Genomic DNA, 27,368 nt, shown 5'->3' with positions numbered 1-27,368 from the left:
AATGGGGAGAATACAGCTCTGTAATATGGAAGGCAGCTGTAGTGTCAACGATGTATGTTAGCTAAGGACATTATAGTCCAAGTTACAGAATACTACATAAAGAAATAAAAAAAAGTCAAGAACAAAACAGGTATTAGGATTTAAAAACAAGATTTCTGGATATAAAATCATATTAAGATTAATGAAAACTTTAATAGGTAAATTATTTTCAAATACTTTATTCAGAGAACTATGAACTATTTTCTAATAATGCCCTTTACATATTTGCATCTATAGAAAGCTAGTGGAGTGAGAGCAAAAAGATGTAGCATTAAAAGAATTTTCCATCAGAAATGATTGGTTTATCTACAAAAATAAACCAAATAAAAATAATAAATCAAAGAGAACTTCACGTAAATATTTACCCTGTCAAATAGAGATCCAGTGTCAGAATTTGGCGTTTAGGGTTGATTTGCGAGTGTAGGAAAATACAGTATGCAGTCAGTGTACGGAGTACTACAGCTCTTCATTTCTGTCTAGAAAGTTGTCAGTACAATGTAAACAGAGCATTTCTAATGATATCCTCAAAATACCAGATCATAAGTCATTGAGCTGGGAGTGGGGGAAGCTATACTAATTTTCTATATGTTTGGCAGCCGCCAGCTTTTTACAGGCTGCCATATATGCGTTTAATTACATCAGCCTCTTCCTTGTCCAGGATGCCCTTGTCCACGTAAGCATCAGCTTGCTGATCAATGAAATCTCTCAGCTTTGAAAGATCATAGTCTGAAAAATAAGAATTCATTTGCACAATGAGTCATTGCCATTATACTGCTTCAGCTAAGAAACAATGTCATTGTAAAGTTTATCCAACAAATGCACTTTATCCAACGTGAAGGGAGTTCACTCGAAGTGCAACCTGTGAAAACAATTTAGAAAAAAACCACACGTGCACAAAGTCTTTTTACATGTCATGGCGCCTTCACTATTCAAGAGGAATAATCATCTCTTGCTCTAGATTGCTTGCTGGAAAATGCTAAAGTAAGAATATTGTCTGGTCCAGAGATTTATGTTCTAGTCTGCATGCAAAAGCTGTTGTTAAAACCCTATTATTTTCACAGTTGTCATGGGTTCAAAAGAAAGTATTAAATTGACTGTTTCCTATTGAAATCCTAGTAAAATTCTCACTTACTACAAACACCTGTAGTGAAAATTCAAGAAAGCAACTTCCTGAAAATAAATCGAGATAATACAATTATTTAGCTTGATACGGAACATAATATTCTGACATGAACAATATTGCAGTGAGTACTCTTCATGACAGTGTTAATGTCAGGGTGGTCTCTGACAATCTTTGTATGTCAATCTGCAATACAGTGCTGAAAGACTCTTGCTCCTTTTCTGATAGATGGTTGCATCTATGCGGCATGATTCACACTATACACACTAAATAGACTTTCCCTGTGCTGGAAAACTGTTTTCCATGTAAAGAATTCTACTTTCAAATAAATTAAAAAGGTAACCTATTGTGTAGTCATAACTCTGGCAACAGATCCAGTATAGTCACACAAAAACACAATACAAGTTTCAGTTACATAATTTACTGCATAAAATGTAAAGCTTAATTTTTTAGAATCACGAGTTAGTAGTCTGGAAAACATCAATATTTTAAGGGTTCGTACTAAGTTAAATGAATTAATATCTTTCTCAGAAATAGCTACATCCTGAATTTTTCAGTATAAATTACTTATTCCACAGACAGACCCTTCAGAATATATTAATACTGATTTTGTAATGTACTCCAGTGTGTATCACCATACAGCAATAAGTGGAAGGACCTTCTTTCAAACTGCACATTCTTAACAAAACAGGCAATAATGGCTTTCTGTCTTTTATGATTGAGTGACCAAAATTGGATAGAAATAGAAAGACATTAAGAAGCAAATTAATGCTTACGATAATTTTTATAACAGTATCACGCAATTTCAAGTAAGTAATACAGAAAATTGATATTCAAAACTCCCCACTCCTGCAGAGGTGTCCTCTCCGTGTCTGAGTTAATAGGAATTTTTCTGTTTGCTCTACTGAGGCCAGGATTTCACGTCTGATCTGTTACCAGCATCACTTAAAAGACTGTAATCTGTTTGGCTCTTCATCCTATCTGAGTAATAGGAACAAATAGCAATTTCATAATAAGGTTAGGAGATTTCATTCATGTTGACAGAATGAGAGTCTCCAGTTAAAAATACCATGGAATGGAAATGAATTGAACAACAAATACTAAATTAGTATAATATCCACATTATTCACATTAAAATTCCTGAACTTATTTTTCTTGTAGAATAGTATTTACAACTCTAAGATGATTACATGAAGATGTGAAGGTTTAATTACGAAACATTCTGTATGGGATTACACCCATTAAGATACTCTCCAATTCTGGCTAATTTGTATATCTTGTGGCAATTAAATTTGGGTTTTTTTTCCTAGAAATTGTTAACTGTTAATTTCTAATACTTATTTACAACCTATTAATTTGGGCAAGTAATTAGGAAAATCAGCTTTGGTTTATATTCACCTCAATGGCTGCAGCATTGAGCTGTGAAACTGCTACAGTAAACAAAGTGAGGTCTTATTTGCATATTCAGATCAAGCCATTTACCATTGCAATTAATCATAGAATTTACTTTCATTCCTAAATGGCTACTCTTAGTGTTATGAACCTATAAACTACCCAAGCATTTTGTGAAAAATCCGAACATGCTATTTGCATGTATTAGTTAAATGACTCACAGTTAAGTGCTGTGGAGACTAAACGCAATAGAATACCCAGCAGCTGACGTCTACTGGTGGGAGCGATGTTAATTTACACAGGAGAGGAGCTGGTCTTAAAGAGCACCGGTTTCAGAGATCCAGCCAGGTCTGGGAGATACTAAGGATAGACCCACAGAGCCTATATACTGTATATACGCAGAACAAACTTTGGACACAAAAAGCAATCAATCAGGCCAAAATCTAGGCTTTTAACATGTTTCTCTTTAAATCATCCAGACCACTCAAGTTTACTTGCCTTCTTAAAAGGCAATTGATATTTTTAAACTGGGAAAATGCAAATTAACATTTCCAGGGTTATTAGTCATTGAATGAACAATAGTTTCTACTGAAATCCATCCAAAGTTAAGGATCCACAGACATTTACCTGAAGAAAACCTAGACCTCTTCAAGTATATTCAGTGAGTAAAACAATTCATGAATAGAGGTGGAAAAGACTGGCCATTTTAATGCACAAATTACTTTGCGAATCACTTTTCCACTGGCTTCCAGGTGCTAACTGGAGTTGGAGGAATGATTGATGAGCACATCGCTAACACCTAATCTTGTTCTGAAGAAACACGGTGCAATGCATTCACGGTTAGATAAGCTTACCCTGACTGCACTTCCTTTAACATCATCCCAGGAGAACTGAATTAGCATTTTACGAAAATAAAAAGTATGGAAAGGCATAATAAAGATAATGTATCAGAAGAGTAAGAATACTATTCTAATTTTGTCATAACTCACACTCCCTTTAAGGTCCATTGCCATTGCCAGAGGACAATAAAGATATTTTAGTGCAAATGAAAATTCATCTACGCAGAAAGCGTACATCTTAATGCATTCACAGGCAGAGGAAATGTTATTGATCGGCAGTCACAGCCACTTTCAGGCTGCAGTAGTGGAGAGGAAAGGTCACTATGAAGAGGAGTGAGGGGCTGCCCAGTCAGTATGTGTTATACAGAGAAATAATCACACTTGACTGAGATCTAATTACTATAATGAGTACACTGATAAAAAGAAACATTTATTAGAACTGTCAGGAAAACTCTTCAGCAGATATGTATGCCTGCCATTGCTGCCGTTGTATGGAAACAATTCTAAGATGGAAAAAATGAAAAAATATCCTTCCTATTACGGTGTTTTTATATAGAAAAATGAATGTGTTGGGCTGTAGGCACGCACACATCTCTGAAATGAAATTCATATACACTCAATTCACAGAGAGGATGGCTAGATTAGCTAGAGCTAATCTCATCTCAGATCCTCCTCTGCTTGGCTGGTGCAAGAAGGATCCTTCTCGCCAGGTGCCAGTCATACCCCAGGGAAGGATCCCTTAGCTAGAAACCTTCACTTACAGAGCAGGTGACAGTAGAAGACCCAGCAATGGCAGAGAGAAGGGATAGGAGGCTGGTTTTATGTGAGATCTTCAGGGCAAACATGATACAGATAAATAAAGATCTGTGAAAAATAAGCTAGAAATCCTGCTGCTGTTAGCTCCCTCCCTCCAGCTGTCATACAGCCCTGTCTCCGAGGAAGAGTCAAATGGTGAGGCAGCTGGTGAGCATACCCCATGCGCTGCTTTCGCACACACAGCTGTGCGTGTGAGCGCTACAAGTCACTGGAGTTGATTTGGGCTGTAATCCAATATATTACGGTGCTAGTGACATAAGTTTGTATCTTAACTATTATGGTTATGAAACAAAACTCATTGCTATTTGTGATGGCATGCACAGTGCTAGCCTGATGCTCTGAACTTTTCTAGACACATCCCGACATTTACAATACATTTACCTCATGTATAGGATCATAATTAAAAGATATGTTGAACTAAGACATGAAGCACTAGACAAAACTTACGTACTGTTACCTGGTGACATGCAGACCACCATGACCATCTGGACAGCACATGACTAATTTCTAGCTGGTTAGTCATTGTGTGTTTTGTGGCCAGTGGCTGTTTGGGCCAGTTTACAAGAATTTGCCTTAGTTTACTATTTTCATTCATTGATTTAACTTTTACATGACCTGTATTATTTAACTCTAACATTACTAATTATCACTATAATCTAGAAAAGCACAGTTTCACATTACCATTATTTAACTTACAACATAATGCTAAATTATACAACACAATTTAAATTACATGCTTTGTAATATATATAGTGCCCACCCCAATGTCAAGGCTTTTTACTTCATACCTTCTTTGTTACCTTGTTTGTTGTGTTTTTTTAGCCATTCTATGTTCTTCCTGATTGCTTCCAAATATGCCTCAGCTTTCCCTAGAGGAAAGGATGAGAGAGAAATCAGGCACTTATATCAACGATTGATGCAGCTTGATTAACTAAGTGAAGTTGGTCACAGTGAAGGCAGATTAAAACTATTCTTAGTTTCTGTTTAAAAGCTGAGTCCTGTCAACTTTAGTCAGGCAAAATTCCCACAGATAGCTAGCAGGTTTTGTCTGTGCATGATTAGACATCCACAAATTTAGGATCATGGCTTTTTTGACCTTTATACATAACTTTTGGTGGTATCCACAAATACTGCATGTGTGAATTAAAGGCAACCTGTAGCTTTTTGATCATAATAATTGTTCAGCAAAGATGAAGCTGTTAAGACAGCAAGGAATGACCTAAATAAGACTAAGAGCTTTGAGTATCTCCTATACAGTGTCAGAAAACTCCTCCATTCAGTAGTACTAACAGCATACAGCAAATCTAAGATGTGATATTTTGGAAAGACAAGCTGAAATACAGCTACTTATATTTACTGAGAAGAAGGATGTATTAAAATTACCATGATAACTCCTTGTTATAGCCGAAATTTTAAAGTGATGGCTATTTTTGGACCAGAAAGCTCACAGGACAGAATTAGTTCAAGGATTACCTAATAAGGCCCCTAAGGAAATATTCCAGCTAATGGATTTTGAATTCTTAACTTGGCTGCAGCTTTATTGATGTAATGTTCTTACATTTGTCAGGAAAAAAAACCCTAGTCCCTAGTGTGATTAGCATGTAGAAGGCTGCTACTGCCAACTATGCATGTCTGGTCCCATCAGTAACTGGATATAGTATTAGAAATACTGCAATTTTTGAGCTGTGAGTGCAGAGTTAGCTTTATAATAAGTTACTCTGTGAAAGAGCAAAGGGCATTGCATGATGAGACAAAAAACTAAACACTGATCCTATTTAAATTTTTAAAAAGCTATTGGACTGAACATTTTTCTGAAAGTAACAGGAGTATAACCTGAACCAAACTGAACAGACAAATCTTCAATAGACAAGCGAAATATGTTATTTAGCTCCTCCCATGGGTATTGAGACAATTTTTCTTTACTGTGAAACTAGACAGCCATCTTGAGCTATTTTCCTCTTCTATGCTCAAATAACCACTGCTGGAAAAAAGGCCACCTTCTATCTGTGAGTGGCTAATAATTTATATGTCTGCACTGCCCACAGGACTGAAGCAGGTGGCCAATGAACTACAAGCTACTGTAGCCTTGATTACTGCAATTCATTAACAAACATCTTGCACTGAAAACACATGCATCCAAAAAAGTATGAGCATAAAACAGCATCAGTGAAAAATAGATTATAAGCAATTTTTTTAAAGCAACTGACTACAAAACATAGATGCTTATGCTGAATCCTTAGCAGTAAGAACGCACTGAAAGGTTTCTGCCCCAGCAAACATCCTCGTTCAAAAGTTCAGCATTCATTCCCTGACAAATCTCCTGTCTATACATCACTTCCTAAGAAAGTCCATCAAGTCTTAGTCAATAAAATGTTGATGAACAATGTTTTGTGTGCAGGAGGGAGAACTTAGTCTGGAGATGCAGCCAGACTATGGAACTCACTCTATCAAAAGACATGGCTGAGCCAGAAACATCATACTGTAACTGTCACTTGCCAATTAATTTCTCCAACTTTCCTTCCCCTCAGTAAGTTCTTCATCCACACACTGACCTAGAATGAACCCACTACTATGTTGTAAGTTTACACACCAACCACCTCTAAGATTCACTTTTTGTACAAGCTGAGAGAGGCAAAAAGTTGTATTTAAATATTTCAGAGCTGTGCTGGACACCACAGAAATGCTTGGTTATACAAGATTAGCTAAAAGTATAGCAATGCTTGTCTTTGGTCTTTGGGACACAGGTTCTGAAGTATAGTGTAAGGAGGCACACTGTCCTCTGCAGATTTGTTTTGAGATATAGCTGCTTATTCCTCGAATACTGTCTTCAGTTTTGGGCCTCTCACTACAAGAAGGACATTCAGTTGCTGGAGCGTGTCCAGAGAAGCTGGTCAAGGGTCTGGAGAACAAGTCTTATGAGTTGCGGCTGAGGGAACTGGAATTATTCAGTCTGGAGAAGAGGAGGCTGAGGGGAGACTTTATCGCGCTCTACAGCTACCTGAAAGGGGGTTGTGGTGAGGTGGGTGTTGGTCTCTTCTCCAAAGTAACAAGTGATAGGACGAGAGGAAATGGCCTCAGGTTGCGCCAGGGGAGGTTTAGACTAGATATTACGAAAAATTTCTTTACTGAAGAGTGGTCAAGCATTGGAACAGGCTGCCGAGAGAGGTGGTGGAGTCACCATCGCCAGAAGTGTTCAAAAAACATGTAGACGTGGCACTTCAGGACATGGTTTAGTGGGCATGGTGGTGTTGGGTTGACGGTTGGACTTGATGATTTTAGACGTCTTTTCCAACCTTAATGATTCTGTGATTCTATGACTTACACCCCATGGTCAGAGCGACTTCAGCTAGTACAGTCTAATGTAGCATGGAACGTGGCATTATGTGTCATGCTGAGGCAACTAGGATAATAAAAGTACCACTATGCTAAGTTTGCTTATTGAGACAACAACTTACTGTAATAGGTTTTCAAAGTTATGTAAAGCAGGTTAATTGCTGATGACCCTTAACCTCTGACAGTGAGTAATGCAAATTATTCAACTTTGCAGAACTTTTCAGTACCTTTCAGTTCCAGCTTGTTCTAACACGAGCTAGAGAAATCAATGGCCTCACTGAGAATATTGAATATCCTGATGATCTGATTTTATTGAAAAGCCACAGATGCAAAGAGGCAGAATCTCACTGCACTACTGTGTCAAAATGCATTTCATACTGCTCTCAAAAGGGGCTATGAATTCTGTGAAAGATTATGGCCTTACTCAGCAAGGGATATAATTTCATATATTTAAAAGTAAGCAAATAAGTACACTTGCGAATCGAGCTGTTGTGTACTGACTCCAAGTAACTATAAACTGAAGATATTTATGCTAACACAATGGAAAAACAACACCAAAGATAGTAAAAGATTCCAGTGACTTGGAGCATATATATGTAGCGAAAGCAATGGCTATTTTGTACCTCTGGGCTCTCCACTGTTTCCTGCTGCAGTTTGTTCTTCATTTTTTGTAGAATCCTTTGAGATTTCATACTCCTTTTCCATTTTAGCTGCTTCTTCCTTTGTACTGTCTGCTTCTTCAGTACTCTTGTCTAAAGAAATAACAGTAAGAGCAATTTTGTATCAAATGTACCAAAAGCACTTCTAAATCACATCAGTACGATCTTCAAGAAGTAAAACAATTTGACTGATTGAGGAAGAACCTCATTGGAGTCTGGCTCAAAGTGGTTTCTAAAGGTCATCTCTACCCTGGAATGCCTGTTTCTGGTCTTAGAACAGCAGCTGAATACAAGTGATTAAAATGCAATAATATTTAGTTCATAAAGGCACATCCCTTTGTGCAGAGAAAAATGATAGGAAATCTGCATTCACTAGATCCAAAGTTGACAAAGAATTATTGTTTTATCATTTAAGTCTTAAAAATCATTGATACAGCTTACTTTTGTATATGTGTAATGTCTGGACTCCACTGAAGAAAAGGACAGTGAATATACTTCTCAAAAATGGGACAATTAAGTAAAAATTCCTCTCTTCTTGTGTGTTTAGACATCCAAACTGTGCTACAGGTCCTTGAGGGACTGCATCTTTAACTAGCAGTCTGGCTTCTAAACAATTAGCATGCTTTTAACTGAATAGGTTAAAAAATGTGTTATTCCAGGACAGAAAATTGTAGGATAAGTACCTGTTGGTAGCTTTGTTCTAGTTTTAGTGGAAGGGCTCTCAAGCTTCTTCTTTGTCTGCTCAGCTATCATTGTATCTAAGTTTTCTAGAAATCAAGGCAAAACAAAACCAAACCCCAGTTATTCTTCAACAGATATGATGCAGAATCTATACTATATTCTCCACAACACCAGTTTGAATAGTAAGTAGAAATCTAAAAGAACAGTCTTTATCCTTGCCTCTGAAGAATTATTGCAGAGCCAACAGTAAAAGAACAAATAGCTATATGGAACTTTGATCAATCTTACTTAAAAAAAAAAGAACCACTAAATCATGACAATAGGTGTACCAAATAGAGCCAATATTCATAAAGAGAGCAAATGTGTGCACATATATTCTAATTATTTAAGTCACATAAGTCACAAAATATAGATAACTATCTGTAGCAATTTATTCTGATGAAAGCAATGAAAAGGTTTAATTAACTTCACAAAGTATACAAGACTATGAAATGTGTTCTTCATCCTGGTGGGAAAATATTATCTCAAACTGATTATCTGTCTGGATTTTATATGGTTTCATTGGAAAAGAAGTCTAATAAAAGGTTTTAAATTATATGTAGATGAAATAAATATGTACATTGAACTGATTAAACAAATATTTTTTAAAGTTGCTGAGGTCAAGTATTTACCTGAAAATCCAGTAGACAGCCGTGGCTATGCATACAGTCCTAGAAGTCTAGAAAATGTTTTTCTATGCAAAATTCAGAGCTGAACTCATCTAATTTGAAAGTAAAAGCACCTTTTTCATCAGGATGGATGTTTCAGATATATACATTGTACGCTTACATGGGAAAAAACCCAACACTTAATAGATATTCACAAATACAGATCATCATACAATCTGCCATATTTCCTCAGTCATATTGTGGACATGTCGTAGAATTTTTTTCGCTTTACCAGCTTTTTTAAAGGTTCAGTTAAACATAGACCCAAAATTTGATAGTCGTCAGCTAGTTGGTGGGCTATTTTGAGAGACTTTGTTTTGAATTGTCAAATTCCCTTTATATAAACAGCTAAAATATTCAGTATGAGATGTGGTAACTGTGGCAGAATAGATATTATAGGGCTAGTAACTTCTGTGTAAGGCCAACATTTTATCCATCAGCGGGGAGCACCTTTTTCCGTCAGAAAGATACTCAGCATTGAAACCTAAAGATCAGTTTTTTAGCAAGTGCATTTCTCTTCATGGCAGATCACCATAAGCAATTCTGCCTGCCATCTGATGAGAAATCACATAATCCTGTCTGCCTGAGTCCTCTATGTTTTATTATTTACATAAAACTAAAATGTAGGCAGTTTTTGTTGGCACCCTGCCTGATTGCACCCTGTCAATTCTACATCACATTAGGGGTTTTTTTGTGAAAACAATTTTCATTTGGTATATATCCTTTTAATGTGATTTCTGCCCTTGCCGTATGCCCTAAACTAAGCAGGTCTGGGCTGGGTTACAAGCTGGATCAGACATGCTGCTGAAGAAAAAAACAAGCTAGAATTACAGTGGTGGTATTGATGCCTCACTAATCACTTGATCCAAAGCTTATTGAAAGGACTGTAAACATTCCTTTCAGCTGAGCTTAAGATACTATTTTTTACCCTGATTCAGTATCATCCTAGTATTCCAGCAGGAATACAAGGATTTCTCTGTTGCAAGAGGCACAGTTTTTAGGATAAGATTATACAGCTAAGAACTTAAAAACCCTTTGTAAATTCAAGTGAATAGATTATTCTCCTTCACTAATTCATGCAAATGCAAAAATCTTGCTGACTTTAGACTTTAATCTAGGAAAATATATTATAACAGGCTTAATTTTAAGTGTGAACACAGTATTTTAAAATAAATAGGAGTATTTAAATGTTTAAAATGCCACACACATCTAAGTGCATTGATGCGTAAGTACCTTTCATGTTCTGTCTTAAAAGTGTCTGCATTTAGGCACTACTACAGTAAGATTGTAATAGCAGAAAACAGACCCCACCACAAGATGGATTTATAACCCACTTAGACACCTTTAGATTTAAATGTCTGCATACTGATAATATTTCCAAATGTTTTTGTTATGTTGATAGACTGTAGTGTTTAAAAGTTGTACACATAACCACATACTGCATGTGCTACTGAAGGCAATAGGATTTATACCCCTCCATTATTCAGTTACTTCTATAAATCCCATCAGGAATTCTACAGTTTCTCGGAGTTTTTCGATTTGGCTAAAAATTTCATTTGAGTTCAATATATGAGTAATAAACAATATTTATTAGTACTTTGTCAAGTACAGTAACATGATAATATGCATTGTTTTCCAGCCATATGCATTGAACAGCTACATCTGTATATGAAGTATAATATGGCAACATTGACCACTAATGATCCAAGCTTTGCCACTAAAGGCAGATTGAATACGATAACAACTATATTCCATTTTCAAAGCTTCATTTTGTCAGTAAAGATATGGACAAGTTTATATTACAGGCCTTTTAATAAGGACCACTGGAGAAATACTGAAGCTATCTTGCTAGCTGCATGGCACGTCAACATGAACCTCAAGATTTCATAAGCAGCTGTATTTTCTGCATGACAGAGTTAACTGTGTAACCCTGTTCATGTTTACGGGGACTATCTGGTGTACCTACGTGTATGTCATAAAGAGAATGTTACCAGAGAATCCCAATTCTTCTTGAACGGGATTTATTGCCCTTTTTTCCTCTTCAGAATGTACATCTTGAACAGCTGGTATTGTTTCAAAACATGTTTGTACTTGTCATATGTGGCTGGGCCAGGGCTGAACAATGTTTGCTCTGAGTTACACTGATGGAGTGAGTCATCTTCTGAAGTAAGATGTGCCTGGCCAGCAGCTAAGCAACTGCGTGTTGTATCTGGAGGTCTAACAAGAATTGATTACTTTTCCGGTATCGTTTCCCTAGCAACGTAATTTTTACAGAGGAAGAGTTCAGAAAAATACTGACCTTTCCACAGAGCTGGCCACTTATTTGAAATGGCACTAATTAAAACAACGGAACAATAGCTACTGAGCTAATAGAAATGACCTACGTTGGCAAAATAGGTCACTCTGGCGGCCGGCTTTCCGCAGAGCAGTATAATCTCATCACTCAAACCAGACACCAGGAGCCAGAAGACCTCGTTTCTGCCTTGCCTCGCTTCCTAACCTGCTCTTTGATCTGGGATGACTCACTGAAGCATCCATGCTCCAGGAGGGCTCCTGTTTCGAGTACGCATTCTGAGACGTCCTAGGCCCAGTTTCTACAGGTGCTACACACTGATAGATCCTACTAACTGCATCTGAAAATGCAAATTCACAGCACTTTTGAAACTCTGATGTCCTTCAAGTTGGGCGTCCAAAAATCTGAATCGCATAAATGCAGAGTGCTTATCTTTACCCTGTGAGAACGCACTGTGGTAACACCCTTTAAATGCACATAAAAAGATATTGTGTGAAAAAATATTATGAGTTAAATGATTTTGTTCCTATTAGAGAGGCAGAAACTAACGTACCTATCTGAATATTTAATGGACTTGGTAATGAAAGCCTGAAATGGACCCTTCTCTATAGACAGACAGGTTCGCAGTGTTTTCTGGACTCTTGCAAATTTTCCTGCAAAGGGTTTTTTCATCTGCATAATTGTCTTGCACCCAGGAGGCAGTTTCACATTCTATCCTCATCAAATTGACTTCTGAAGATGAGATTTCATGTCATTAAACTTCCACAGAAAGACCTGCTTTGCTGTTCTGTTTTCATACAGCGTAGAAAGGCTGTGTTTATTAAAAGAGAAAAAGGGATGATCATGCTACCTGAAATCAATCTTAACAATAGCTAAACATGAGTTTATTTAATGAGTTCACACACTACAGTAGCTCCAGCCAGAAAGCTTTGTGCTGATGGCTGCTTGTATGAGATGCACATATTTCAGGCATTAAAAAAGCACAGTTCTCCCAAGGCTCTTTTGTCTCCTGCAGTAGATGATCTGTTAGAGTCTGTAAGGCCTTTTTCCATCTGTGACAAAACTCATGACATCTCAGCATTTGCTTGTGACAGAATAGCATGACTGATTAATTCTTTGGCCAAATCCTCCTTTTAGCTTACACGAGTGCAGGTCCAGGAACTGTCACTATCCGCTGGATTTTCACCAATGTAGCCAAAAGCAGAGTTTGACCTTTAGTCACCTCATACATGTATCATGCAATATGTCACATAAACTGCTTAAACTGTGACAAGCAAGAGAAATCCCTCCATTGTGGAATTACAGATGGGTCTCAGCCTTGCAAATCTCCTGTTCCTTTCCAACTCCCTGCCTTACATGTCAAGATATGGCATTTTCTTTCTGAATGTTCCTGTTTGACTGATTTGTCATGATGGTGTGTCTGAAGCCTAATGCTGCCATGAGGAATGACATGTCAGGTGACAAACCCCAGGTAGTAGCATCACTTGTAAATGGATTACAGGCAAGATGGTCACAATGATTTGAAATAAAAGCAGCAGCAGTATTGCTTGGCAATCAGATTAAAAGCAACTCAGGAAGTAAAACACAATTAAATAGATTAGTTTTGAGCTGAACAAAGCTCTGACCAAGTCTCCTTTATTGTCCTTATTAAATTCCCTACCTCACAGACTATTTCTCAGATTTATCCTTTCCATATTCTACAGGCATTTCCTTTGCATCCACGTCTCCTAGAGCTGGGTTGTGCAGTTCTTTCATAATCCTTTCCCATCCTGAGGCTGCTACATGGCCCGCACACACATTTAAAGTATTTTGATAGCACGCACTTTATAAGCATGATGGTTTGGGACTGAAGCAGCACACAGCCGCCTCTACTGCAGGAGTGGGATGGAGCTTAGTTTTGAAAGTTCAGTGACACCTTCTTTACCCCGCACCCACATCATCATCTCAAACCATAACTTACAGTCTCAGTGCTCAGCTGCAACAGAGAGACACTGAAGTCAGAAAGCAAGGGGTTTTTATGCAGCTTTTAAATATAGTGAGAAAAAATATAAGCATTGTGCTCCTTTCTTTAGAAACACAAGCCACTTGGTAGGATGCAAACCCTAGATTTTCAGAACTAAGCACTATACTTGGCAAAAGAGACACTAGAGGAGATGGAGATTTCTTACAAAGTACCCAGTTGGGAAAGCATAGAGGAGGCAGTGAAGGGAAATGGAAGAAGAGGCAATATATTTGCAAGAAATAGCTGCAAATTTAAAGGGTAGTTAGTGATAAGCAAAGGAATGAATTGTAATATTTTAGTTTTGGTTCCTGTACACGTGATTTGATAGTCACGTAGTGTGGTGGGAAAAAGAATTAGTAATACTAAAGCTACTGGATCTCTCCCAGAAAGATACTTGAGAAAATTTAGATCCTATGGATACTGGAAATACTAAGCTCTCACACATATTGCCACTTTCAGGTGATTCCCATTTTACTCTAGGGTGTACTGGTCCTGTTTTTTAAGAACTGTGAGGTTAGCTGTCATAGACTGTTCACACCGTAGCTACCCTTTTTTTTTCTATGCAGTGAGAGTCTGAATGGGGAAAAATAGGAGATAAGATCTAAGCAGTGGGGGCAAAAAAACATTCATGTGTTTGTGCAAATGCAGAAGTAGGATGGGACAGACATGGATGATATGTGGGATGAAGTTACAGAAAGCCATAAAATTGCAGTGGGGTCTGTAATCACCGTACTTCCTAGGTTCCAGTCTTGTCTGGGACCCTTGCACACTCTCTGTCCCCACATCCTTTTATCTGACCTCCATGCAAATTCATCTTGGGTTTAACTATTCACATGTACTTTACACCATCACTGCGGCTCCTCAGTATTTGACACGCTGCCCCCATCTGAGGTGCCCCCGATTTCTACTTTTCAGATACGTGAGAATCCTTGATCTTCCTAAGAACAGTACAGTATACTGGCATCTGTGTCACCTTGGTTCATCAGATACAAAATAAATAGCAGAGAAAAGAGAGCTGCCTGCAATTAAGTAACTCCCGCTGGCAGCTGTATGCATCAGTCACATAATAAAGTAATACTGGGCAAGGAAGTCACCAAAGGGAAATTCAGGCAGGGAAAATCGATTAAAGATTTTAATGCTTATGAAGAAAACCTACAGTAGCAACGAAGAGCCCTTTGAAAAAAAAGACATTAAAAAAGAAAAAGGAGGTACTATGCATGAACAATTCCCTGTATGAAATAATGTCAGTGCCTTTCATCTCCCAGGTCAGAATGAAGGAAAGAACAAAAGGTCCACATGACACTGTCCATATATCACTGGCAGCCTCTGGCACTGCTTTAGCCACACCTTTCCTCATCCCTTTCAAATCACACAGTCTGCATCAGGGAGCATCTGCTTCTGGAGACAGCGAGTAGGGGAAGGGCGATGCCGGTCTGTGCTCTGATCTGCTCTTTGCCTCACATTCTTGGCTCTGTGCCTGTTCTTGCCTAACTAAACAAGTATCAGGACCAGACCTTTGGCCTGTGGCACCTGTGCTGATGAGAACTTCAGATATTAGACACAGTATTCCTCTTCTCCCAAGAAAAGGCCAGGTTGTCTTTACTACGCACTGGCCTGTGCCAGGGAAGTTGCAGAACTTGCCTTCATCAGAAGTGGAGCTCTGGAGGCTACCAAGCGTGAATGCGCGAGCCAGAACAGCTATTCCATATTCCTGAGCATGGAGTGGCAGGGACATGTTAAAAATCAACACAGGGGGCTTTCTGCCTCCTCTATTTCGCCTGGATTTTTTTCATGTAGCCTCAGTGTGTCTAAAAGAGAGTATTATAGAAAAACAATATCCCAACAGTAACTTTAGAAAAGGGCCGAGCTAACGTGTGTATGTATACCTCAGTGGTAGCTCACCCATGAACCACCCACCTCCCTGTTGCTAGTGTGTCCTGCAGTTTGGTTTTCCTTCCAATTGTCCATGGAGAACAAATGATGAGGGGGAGAAGAGATAAACAGAGACATCTGTTCATGCCCATTTCTAACCGACACAATCTCCTACTCAGTCACGGGGGAGAGTGTGGATTCTGACAGTGAGTCAGAGCCAAAGGGAGGCGGTGTGAGAGGTGGCTTTGGTTTGGTCTATGGAAGGAGGCAGCTGTGACTCAAACACTGCATACTGATGAGCTGGACCAATTTCTCTGTTTTCCCTCCTGATTAAAAGGGGGTTTGCTGTGGTCTGTGTTGTACACTGTGGCTCCAGTAAGCTAAATGCTCTACTACAGGGAGGTGAAAAGTGGGATCTCCCTCAGAAAGAGCAAAGCTACAGGGTGCTTAAACTTAATTTTCTTCCTACTCCTTTGCCTCTTTCTCTTCTCGAAAGTTGTTCAGTTGTGGAAGAAACAGAAGCCCTGATTTAGAAACTGAAAACAAAATGACCAACCTCAATCATAAGATGCAATAAAATATGCATTATACACAGTATCGTGGTGAAGCTTCTATATATCTGTGAGGTAGAGAAGTACTGATTGCAAAAGTTCTTGCCTCATGCACTAGTCAATAAATGAGAACTCCACACAAGAATACAATGTGCACATAACTAATTTACATTTCTAGGGTAACAGTTCATTGGATAATACAACTTTAATTTGCTTGGGGTGGCAATGGATAAATTTGCTACAAATCTACTCTTGTAAGCAGTGTGCAGCAGGAGAATATCATCAATGTACTGTGTAAAAAGAATCCATACGTACACACTGGGCCTCTTAAGAATTTGTCTATCATCTCTGAAAGCTCTATTTTTGTTACGGTCCACTAGGTTCTAATTACAAATATTTCCTAGAATCGTTCTAAAAATCACCCATTATTTTGGTCTTATTAGTGGGAGATGATTTATAAATGTATCCGAACAAACTGGCAGAAACCATTTGTTCCTGCTTCTAAGCTGACAACAATATTATTAAAATAAATGTATTACAAAACTATAGCTTACTTTACATAATTACTATAAAAAGAACTTTTCCCAGGATGGTAGTGGATTGATGTGCTTTCATTTTAAAATTAGCTAGATAGCCTGACATACAGAGGCACTCAGCACACAAAAAAATTTCTCTTCTTTGTGTGGTGTAGATGAAGGTTTTCCTTAATATTTATCTGGTCTGTGACAGAGGGCTCTGAAAGAAAAGCTATCAGAGTAAATCTCCACTATGACACTACTCAACAGACAGAAGGAAAATGAAGGAAAGCATGATACAATTCACAAACTAATATTCAAACAATACAAGTATCTATGCAATGCATTCCTTATTCCACTCTGCTGAAATCAAAGTGAGTTTTACTATTGGCCTGAACAGCACTTTTTCCCTTGAAGCACTCAGCACCATGAAGGATATAGTCCTTTCAGTTCTGCATGCAAAATTCAGTATCAGCTATTTATGCAACAGAAACAGTATGAAGCCATGAATAATGAAATATTTTATACTGAATCAGTCATAACTTCTTTGAAAGCTGCTTGCTGCTTTCCAGTGGTCATTATGTGGAGGGATTCCAACTCTTTCATTCCACTCTGTCACTGCACTCTTGCCAACAGCAATCATTGTTTCAATAACTGTCCTAAGTCCTCCCAATACTCAACCTGTTCAGTGATAACAGCCTGTGTCTCTAGAGGGTTGGGGCAAGCAAGGAGAGTTCAGCTGTTTGGGCAGCATTTGCTGGATGCTGACAACCAAGCCATAGGTGGATAAGTCAATACCACAGTTGGATCTAATTCACAAGCCACATGTGGTCCTGTGTCATATGATTGATTACATTATGCTTTCTGCACCAACTATTTGTCCATTCTTCTAATTGCAAAAATGATTTTAAAGGAGCTTTCCATCTTCAGAGGGCAGATAGGCTTTCTAGAAAGATTTCTGAAAGCTTTTGAACAGGCTAGAAACATATGAGGTTTTCACTCCGCAGAAGAAATTGCTACATCAAAATACAGCGTTCATAGTTAAGAAAGAGTGATAGAAGATAGTGGCATTTTTCACCAGCAGGGCAATTATCAAATATGATGGATTTCAGCTGAATGCACATTTTGTATCAGTTTGTTACAGCCTCTCTTTAATGCTTCCAGAGCTATACTTTCTGAATACATACTGTAAAAGGTAGGCGGTACTTTTTCTCCTCTTTCATATATATGGATATGTTGGTTTTGGCTTTCTGGATTCTGTGTTACAGCTTATATTTAGCATATGGAAAGCTTCTAAAGACATATTACATAATACTGAATATGTGTACTAAAACACGAACGTCCTCTTCCTTGCACTTGTGTGTGCATGTGTGCTTTTCTTGCACCACACTGCAGCTAGATCCTGTGTAACTTAAAGCTAAACCTAATAACATCATTCTCTGCAGCAGCAAGATACTTTCCCCTAGAGTAGGATACAATGATGATGACATAATGCTGTGGTTTCCAAATCCCAAACCAGCTGTTGCTGGTATATGCATTCAAATTCAATGTCTCTGCATCCGTGTGAGAGGCGCAAAAGCTTGTGACTTGATTCAGTAAATTATTTATTATTTTGAATGTATAATTCAGGGACATAGCTTACACATGGCTTCAGCCACAGAGTGGGGAAAAGTAATTTAGGCAGTTTCCTGCTGTAATAAGACATAGAAAGCATATAATCCATCTGCACAGACCCAGCAGTATTTTCCACCAACTAGCATGGAATCTGCTCGCCAATTTTGGACTAAGGGAACAACTAAAAGCTGCCAATTTTTTAATTGTTTCTGCTGTCTAACAGACATTCATACTAATTCCTTTATCTGCTATAAATAAACACAGCTGGGCATTAATCCCCTAACCAAACTTCACCAAGAAACACAGTATGTATTCAAATATTACTGGGTATATTATGATGTAACTTTTAGTTGAATAAGGGTGGCAATAAAACTGCTGCCATGCTTATGGATACTGCAAGAAGCTAAGATTTTCCTGTGCTTGCTGTTCTTGAATATTTGAGAATATTAGCTCAATAAATGAAGGTCAGCTTTAAAGTTATTTCTCAACAGCAAGTCTAAAAAAAGAATACCACAGAAGCAACTTGAGACCTATGAGAAAGCTTTTTCCACTACAGTAAGTTGCTTTGATGGAGTACAAAATCCATCTCTGCATAAATCACTCATTTGCAAGGCAAAGTCTGGATACATCAGTTGATAGTCTTACTCTAAATCCAGTCTAAATCAGACTTCTGAAACTCTTAACCTAATCCCTGCCCTCTGTACTATGTCATCACGGCAATTTGTTTCCAGGGTTACAGTATTTATTTACTCAAAGTAAAGCCAATGTGAACAACTGCCCTGAATTTTAGCAGGAAAAATGCCTAGTGTAATTCCATTATCTGAGTGGTCTTGCATCAGGGATGAAGTTAGCTTATTAAGTTTTGGCACAACACTATCAGTGAGGGCAACATTTGCTCAAGCCATATTATCTTCACTTGTAGAATGACACTGAGAACACTCTGCTTGTAATCAACCATTTCTTTACGTGCATCTTTCCTTAAATGTACAGGCAGACAGAGAAATAAAGAGCTGAAGTATAGCATAAGTTGTCCAAATATTCCAAAATTCAAGGACTTTTCACAGCAAATAAAGGGATAATCTTGGTCAGAGTTATGATGAATTCTTTAGAGAGGAGGTGCAACCATGCACTGAATGTGAATCATGATCCACGGGATTTTTTGTAGCCAAGTAATTGATAATCAATCCATACAGTTACAGTTGCATCAATCAACCATGTATCTGCAATGGCCCTTATCAAACAAACCAGCAGAAGTCATGAAAGATCATTGCCAGTCCTACCTCTGTGACAGGCTGATTTATGAAGCTGAGAAATTGCCCTGATGTAAACAAAAACTTCTCAGGCTAACCCAGACCATGAATAACTTCAGGAAAATGAAAGGGTTGTGCAAAGCGTATGCAGATAAGCCCTTCTTCTGCAGCTTTGTTTGTTTAACTAGAAAGGCTACCATCAGTTAATATAAATGAGTTTGTAAAGGCCAGGAGAAGTGTGTGAGAAAACAGAACAAAACACCAAAACCAGGCTGTTCCAAAATCCCTCTTCAGGAAATTATAACAATTTTACAAAATCTGCATAGCCACAAACTCTAAAATGGATCCAGAAAAGAGTGCTTCAAAAACTATTCCTGTGCCAAGATGTAACACTTTCCATAGGTGGAAGGAGTTTTACTTGGTAGAAGACCATAGCATTAGCTCTCGTCTACTCTAGCTACTTACGGATGACAGATTAAAGGTGCTGAAGTGCTGGATTCTTTTTGGAAAATGCAGGTACCTGATACACGTCAATACACCTGAGCAAAACACTAATCTTCCCCTAACATAAAGCCATTGAAGTCAAGTGCGCTTCACAGGTGTGAAAGTGGAATAATCCTCTAAATATATATCTGATAAATAACCTTTCCTTCATTAGATATAGGAAATATGAGAGCAGTATGGAATTCAACATTGCTATAATGAATGATCAATCATTTAGAAGTACAGCTTTAACATTTTGAATAAACAAGTCTGAAACAGGACTCAAGAGCAAAGAAGATGAGAATGTAATTATCACGGTTGGTAGAGTAAGAACATAGCGTGAATAACACTGTTGCCTAAAGTATGTACTCTCACCCAGATAGGAAACTCCTTCTTCTGGTGTGATTGTTCCATATTTAACCATCATCTTCACAAAGTCAATCAGGGTTTTCATAATTGTTATCAAGGTTTGTTTCTCTTTTGCCTCTGTCTCTGTGTGAGGGGATAAAGCAAAACTAGTTAAAGACATCAGGCAACTTGGAAAAACTCAGTTCTACAAACTCCGCACAACATTCATGCATAAAAAATGACCTACTCACTAAAAAGAAAATGCTGTGCTGGATTATCAAAGAACTATATAAGTTTCCCTTTAAACTGCTCCTGCAAAGTACAACTGAATATACTTCAAAACTTCAGGGTTTGGTTCTTCTTTACAGCTTTTTGTCTTGAAGGTCTATGTTACGGAAGGCAAATGGTATTAATTCCATTTTACAGATAAGAACACTAGACACACTGAGATGAAGTGACCTGACAGAGTTCAAATTGCTGGGTAGAGGGCAGATATAGGCAGAGTTTTCTACAGTCTCTGTCATCTTCTTTTATTTGTCTGTGAACTACTCAGAAGACCAGTCTGGTTCTGTATGAGGAATACAGCTCTGAGATCCTTCCTCCTACAAGATCCATGGGTTCAATGCCAAAAATATGAAGTGTCTTAAATGTGATTGTTATCGTGCACAAGACCATGATTAGATACTGGGAAAACATGATATTACATGGTTGGGAGGATCATGACTCCAGAATAGGATACAAACAATGATTTTTCATTATAAAAATCCACCTTTCTTGCCCATATGTATCACTGACTAGCCTCACGATCACTGCTTCTTAGCTTTCTTTTTCCACTGTGTTTATCTGCTGAACAATATTACTGTTATTTCTGCATTAGCAGCATGAAACTCCCCCATCACACAGATACACAAGCTCTTCCTGCACCCCAGGTTGTCACTGAAGGATCCAACAGGGGCACTGTTAGACAGGGACAGTCAGAAACATACTCCCAGCCTTGGCAGAGCGCCAGCCCCTTTGGAGAGATGCTGAACAGGTTTTTTACTGCTGTTTGCAATTTAACACACATCTGTAGGATGCAAATGAATCCCCTCTCCTCCAGCTTGATACAAGCCGGCAGGTGAACAGCATAAAGCAGGATACATGGCAGAGATGGGACCTGGTTCTATTTGCTTGATAACCTGTTAAACCAAACATGCCTTTCTGCTTTGTGAGTAGAAAAAGGAGAAGAACTAGCATGCAAAACTACCATGGGAAAATGAAAAGAACAGGAAGAATAATATGAAGTTTGTAGATTGGACTGGAGCAAAATATGCCCTCAGGTTTTTCATTCTAGCTCTCCACTCAGGTATTTATGGGGACAGTTTGATGAAAGACTAAGTCTCCTGCAGGACAAGGAATCCACAGAATAAATTGTTGCTGACTGTCCTGGAAAGAAGCAGAAGATATGCTGGCTGCAGAGGGTGAGAGTGGGTGTGCAGTAGAGCATGCTGACAAAGGGGCTGTGGCGAGGTGCCACAATCTTGCCTGCACTAACTGGAAGGCAATGATGTCTAGCACCGGAATAGGAAGAGACGTGCAGAGCTTTCATTGCAATAAACAGCAAACCTGTGGTTTGTGAAAAGGCTGGGAGGCTTGGGCTCATTTACTGGTACCATCACTGCAAGGATTCTACTGTGGCTTACTCGTATCTCTGTTGGCTTAGAAGACACAGATGTTACTGGAAAGATCCCTGGAGAAAACAATTTCCCAGTTTTTCATCATGCCCTTACAGGAATGAAAAGAATTCATGACTCCTGAATCATACAGCACAAGATGGGAAGGGCTGCGTAGGTCACACAGTTTGCAGTTCTCAGTGCTGTTCCTCCCAATGTTTTGCCATACTCACTAATCGAATCAGTTTCTGTTATGCATCTTAGAGAATATTTTTAAAGCACATGGACTCTTGCAAGCAGGGAAACTGTGGGGAAGGGAAAGGGAAAAACAGAGAGAATCTTAATTTTCTAATTTTTTTCCTAAATATTCCTGTGAACGCATGATGAACTTACCTGAGTTAAGACTTTTTAATAGTGCGTAAAAGTTTGGAAAATATTGGAGGTCTTCGAAATTATCTTCAGAAGGCAGCTCGTTTCTTCTTTCCAGGATATTAGATGATGACCATGTGTTATCCAGTGTATCATCAATTTCTCCATTAATGAAACTATCCTGATCAGCTTTGCTTTGTGTCTCCACAAAAGACAAAAAAAAATAATACCTGTAAGAACATTGCTTTTGGTGATAGACTTAATAGAGCAATAAATAGTATCATAATCTTATGCCAACATTTTCCTAATCACAAGGTGAAGTCTATACTATTTTCTCAAAGTTATTTCAATTTGGCATCTGGATTAAACCTCAAAGTAACTCACAATTTGTTTTTCTATCTGATGGAATTTCTTTAAGAACATACTTAGTTTCCAGATTAAACTAATTATTCCCTAAAGCAAAGCAGTGTATTGGTCTACTTGTATCATTTGGCAAGTGAGTCAAAATGATTAGCTAAGAAATTACCATTCTTTCCTGTTGCTTTTCTTTTGTATCACTGTCTGCTCTGCTTGGAGGGTAATCAAAATCTTCAGACTCCTTCTCACGATCCTTTGCTTCATTTGCAATTAGCTGTTGTAAAACCTCTGCCACTTCATCTTCGAGGGTATAGGCCTGACTCTCTGTGATCTGTTAAAATATTTGTGCAGAGTACTTATATACTTATAGAATATTGTGTTTTTCCTAGGTTAAACATCAAGATGAAACCTGAGCTTTGTAAATAGGTTGCTTCAAATATGTTTGCTTCAAACCTGAGCACAACCAAATTAGGTGTAATACCTTCACTGATGTGTGTGTGTATACATGTATACATAAAGACATATATACATCTATATTTATATAAATGTATATATACACACATCCAAACAGTCATCAAATATGTGTGTATACATAAAAACCACCCATCCACACATACAGCCTCCAGTAGGAAAACAAACCCATAGAGGGCTTAACACAGTGGAGTCCAGCTTGAAAGATGGAGCTGCAAGTGTGGTATACCTATATGTCTCTATATGTGTGTGTATAAATATATATGTTCTGCAACATACCTATGTACAATTTAATAACTACAACAGAATACAGTATACAGAAAAGGAAACAGCAAATAGCTTTCTACAGCATCATCAAAATGTTTTCTCTTTGCTTCGTAACAGCTGTAACTTGAACAAGAACTCTACCATGCAGCTGTCCCACAGCTCCCTTTAATCAGTGGGATTCCGCATGCAATAGCTAATTGCAAAATCCAGTGCAGAAAAGATAAAGTTAGTATTTTAAAATATAAGGATCCCGTTTGTAATGGCTAAAACCATTGAGACATCCAGAGGTCAGAGACAAACCCAGTCTTGCTAAAGGTCTGTAACAAGGAGAAATGCATCCTCAACTAACCAGCATCATTATATGTCCACTGATGACAATAATTACTAGGTCGATAGGAATGAGCTCAGACCTTTCCCCACAAATATCCAAAAGAAATTGATAATACAGAAGAACTCAATGAGAATCAGAAGAGAAATTAAAGGAAAAATGAGGGCAGACAATGGCAGGGGTACAATCAGTGAATGTTTTCTCAACATCAGAAACATTCTGCAGTTTGGTCTATTTTGTTGCAAAGCCATCACAGGAACAACCATGTTATTGCAGAACTAAACCAATGTGCCCAAATGAGTTAAGAAGCTTGCCTAGAGCCTGAAACCCAGTCAGTTTCACTTAGGTCAGCATTATTAGCTGGACACAGTGTTCATCCAAATTGGTTTTTAAAAGAGCATTAAACCAACCCACAAAACAGTTAAATGAAGTATTAACAAGATACTTACTAGCCCCAGATTTAGAAGTTTTGAAACGATCTTGTCAAACACTCCTCTATCATTTTCTTCATAAATTCTTGCAGCAATTTTTTGAACAATGTCTTCAGCAGTCAAGGGAGTGCCATCTAATTGATGGAGGCCATCTGGATCATCTAAAAGGATTACAGTTTAATTGTGTGCTGACTGTCCTAACTCATTTGGGTTAGACATCATGTGAAAAATACCTGCTCACATCTTTTTCTCTTCAGAACAAAGCTGCACTTTTTAAACACATTACGAACATATTGGTACACACTTTGGAATCCATTATATCAGCCCAGTGAAAAATTCCTTGTGTCCATTTTCCACCCCTGAAAAATGTCTTTCTGACTGGCTCTTTTGAAAGAGCAGAGATGAACGTCAGGAGCATACTCTCTTGTTTATAGAAAAAATTGTAAGAATGAGAGAACACTGCTCACATATCTGCTTATATTAATCTTCCTGGTATCTACTTTCATTGTATGGCCACTTAGATCAAAACAGATCATGAAAAACAGCATGCTACCTTCTTGTTTGGATTTCAGCAAATGAAGTTTTAATTATATAACCATTACTTATGGCAAATAATATCATCATGACCAATGGAAAACTGAATATGATGAGTAAGCTTTGGTCTGTGATCAGCATACTTTGATATAATTAAAAATATCCTGAGCTAAATGCTGCTCACAACTCTCAGAGGACTCAAATTACAAGTCAATTAACTACTTCTGTAGTAAAGGCAAGTATTCTTTGGCCTTTGGTAACTTCTTTTAGCTTTGTGATGAGGAGAATTATCTAACATTGCACATGACATTTGGAACAAATATATGTGATTTAGCTCTATATAAAAGTGTTTCTTCCTTTAAACCAGAATAAATATATTTTGGCTTAAAAATATGTCCCATTTTCCTTCCAACAGATCTAAATTGCTAAAAAACATAATGCAAATGACACAGCTGGATTTTCCTCCATGGAAGAAGACTGAAAATTAGCAGCAATTCTTTTGTATTGCATTTCAAAACCTAATTGTAATATGACAAGCTTCCACAGCTGGAAATAATTGAAATTGTACTCCAGTAACAAATAGAGCTTATCTTTAGTGGTGAGTACAACATTCATGACTGCAATCAGTTTGCAAGAGAAGTCTAACCTAAAAGTCACTGAAAGATGATTATAGAATACCTTGGAATTTATAATCCAGCCCACTTTTAGTGGAGTCATAGTCATCCACAAGCCTGCGGTTCTTGGTGGAGTCTGCATCATCAATGGCCAGTTGCTGTTCATACAAAGAGCTTCTAATTGACTCCCTCTCCTTTTCATTCCTCTCTCTTTCTGCTGCTGATTTTAGCAGGTTCAGGTCATCAACAAAGGAATAATTCCTGAATTCTGGCTTATTTTCTGGAAAATATATCAAATGCACACATGACAAAAAATCTTATACTTCTTTGAATACCATGATGAATATTGCTATAAAACCGGGAAAGATGTTTTACCTGTGGGAGCTATTTTCCTATGCTTGTCTGCTTCAGCTTCAGCAATCTGATATACAAAAATAAAACAAAAAAACAAACAAACAAAACAGCAAACAGGCAGAATGAATAAATACACTAAAATGTGTGATCTCTTAATTTATCAATATCAGCAGAAGCCTTAATGCCTGATCTTCACTCTTAGTAAGAAGTTTGCCTTAATAAGTAGAACATGATTAAGCACTTGGCACTTTTTGTCACTACCACTGCATCCTCTGATCAGAATCGGACATGACGGGAAGCTGCGACAGACTTTCCATTTTAAGATAAATGCCAGTTATGTTTTCCGTCTCCAATCCAAGCTCCCGCTACATTCCCGTAGGATGTCAATACAAAGAGATGACACACCTGTGAGCTGTTGGAGCTAATGACCTGCTTTTGGAATCCTGGACAGTAAAACTCTATATGCCAGTTCTTAAAAATTATTGAAACTCTATTTTGTACCCAACCCCATCAATATTTACTTTATTGACAAATCTATTTTTAACTCATTTCTTAAGCCATTAGGTTATTCATGGATCTGGTACCTGAAGGAATATTATGGGAGTGCCAAAACAAAAAAACATTCTAAATATTTTTTATTTCACTTACCTGTTCCTCCAAAGGTCTTTCTACACTTAATTGCCTGTTGTGTATAGCTTTATCTAGAATAAACAAACACACATATACACTTCAGTTACATGATGCATGCGACTACAAAGAGACAGCACATTTTTTCTTAGTTTATAGTTTTCTCCCATAAAACACGGTGTCTTAAATATGATTCCAACTGCTAGTTCTTGTAAAGAAATTCAGTGTTCCTAGAAGAATGAGAATACAATAAAAAACTCAAACATTTAAACAAAGCATGATTGTTTGGGGCAGAGGGACAGGTTCTGCAAAAGATGTAATAGACATACAGATATAGACTCAGTAACCCCTTTCTGATGAGAAAACTCGTAAACAAATTGGGGGAAAAAATGCTGTGAGAGATTGACTAAAATAGCAGTAATCGGATTGGCACAACCAAGAGATTAAGAATCTCTTACATTCAGAATACCAGGGGACACAGGGAGCGAGCGAGCGAGCGAGCGAGCGAGACTTATGCAGAAACTGCTGTAGAAAGGATGAAAACATTGCTCGGAAAAGACTGAAAAAATTCAGAGCTTTTCCCTTTACCAGCACCTATCGCTTCACTTCAATATTAGATTACAGCTTCAGCCATTCAGCGTCTTGCGCCAGGAATCTTGTTTCTTTAGGATCTAATTGCTTTTAGCCAAGTGGAAGGAAAGTTTTTGCTTTCCTCTATCATCTATACCCTGCAAAACTTTCCCCACCTCGGATAAAATGCGCTAACGAAGGCGCCTACCTCTGCCCCCAGGTTTCGGGAAGCCGTGCACCCCGCTTGCCAGCAGCGACAGCACCTGCACCACGACCGCCA

General features: G+C 38.0%; 1 protein-coding gene across 1 annotated transcript; it reads right to left on the bottom strand.

Annotated features, from left to right (window-relative positions):
* Nucleotides 1-202: 202 nt before the first annotated feature.
* SCG3 (secretogranin III) lies at nucleotides 203-27,363 on the bottom strand (the record flags this gene model as incomplete). Its single annotated transcript, XM_010285676.1, has 12 exons — nucleotides 203-765; nucleotides 4,995-5,075; nucleotides 8,163-8,291; nucleotides 8,882-8,965; nucleotides 20,542-20,658; nucleotides 22,560-22,737; nucleotides 23,062-23,223; nucleotides 24,408-24,550; nucleotides 25,602-25,817; nucleotides 25,913-25,958; nucleotides 26,540-26,592; nucleotides 27,297-27,363. Coding segments are annotated over 12 exons (1,395 nt in total), but the record flags the coding sequence as incomplete, so codon positions are not given.
* Between the last annotated feature and the right edge of the window lie 5 nt (nucleotides 27,364-27,368).

Source organism: Phaethon lepturus, unplaced genomic scaffold, assembly GCF_000687285.1.
Source record: "Phaethon lepturus isolate BGI_N335 unplaced genomic scaffold, ASM68728v1 scaffold51494, whole genome shotgun sequence".
Classification (NCBI taxonomy): Eukaryota; Metazoa; Chordata; class Aves; order Phaethontiformes; family Phaethontidae; genus Phaethon; species Phaethon lepturus.
Note: the sequence above shows the minus strand (reverse complement) of the source record. Positions and strands in the feature narration are given on the sequence as shown.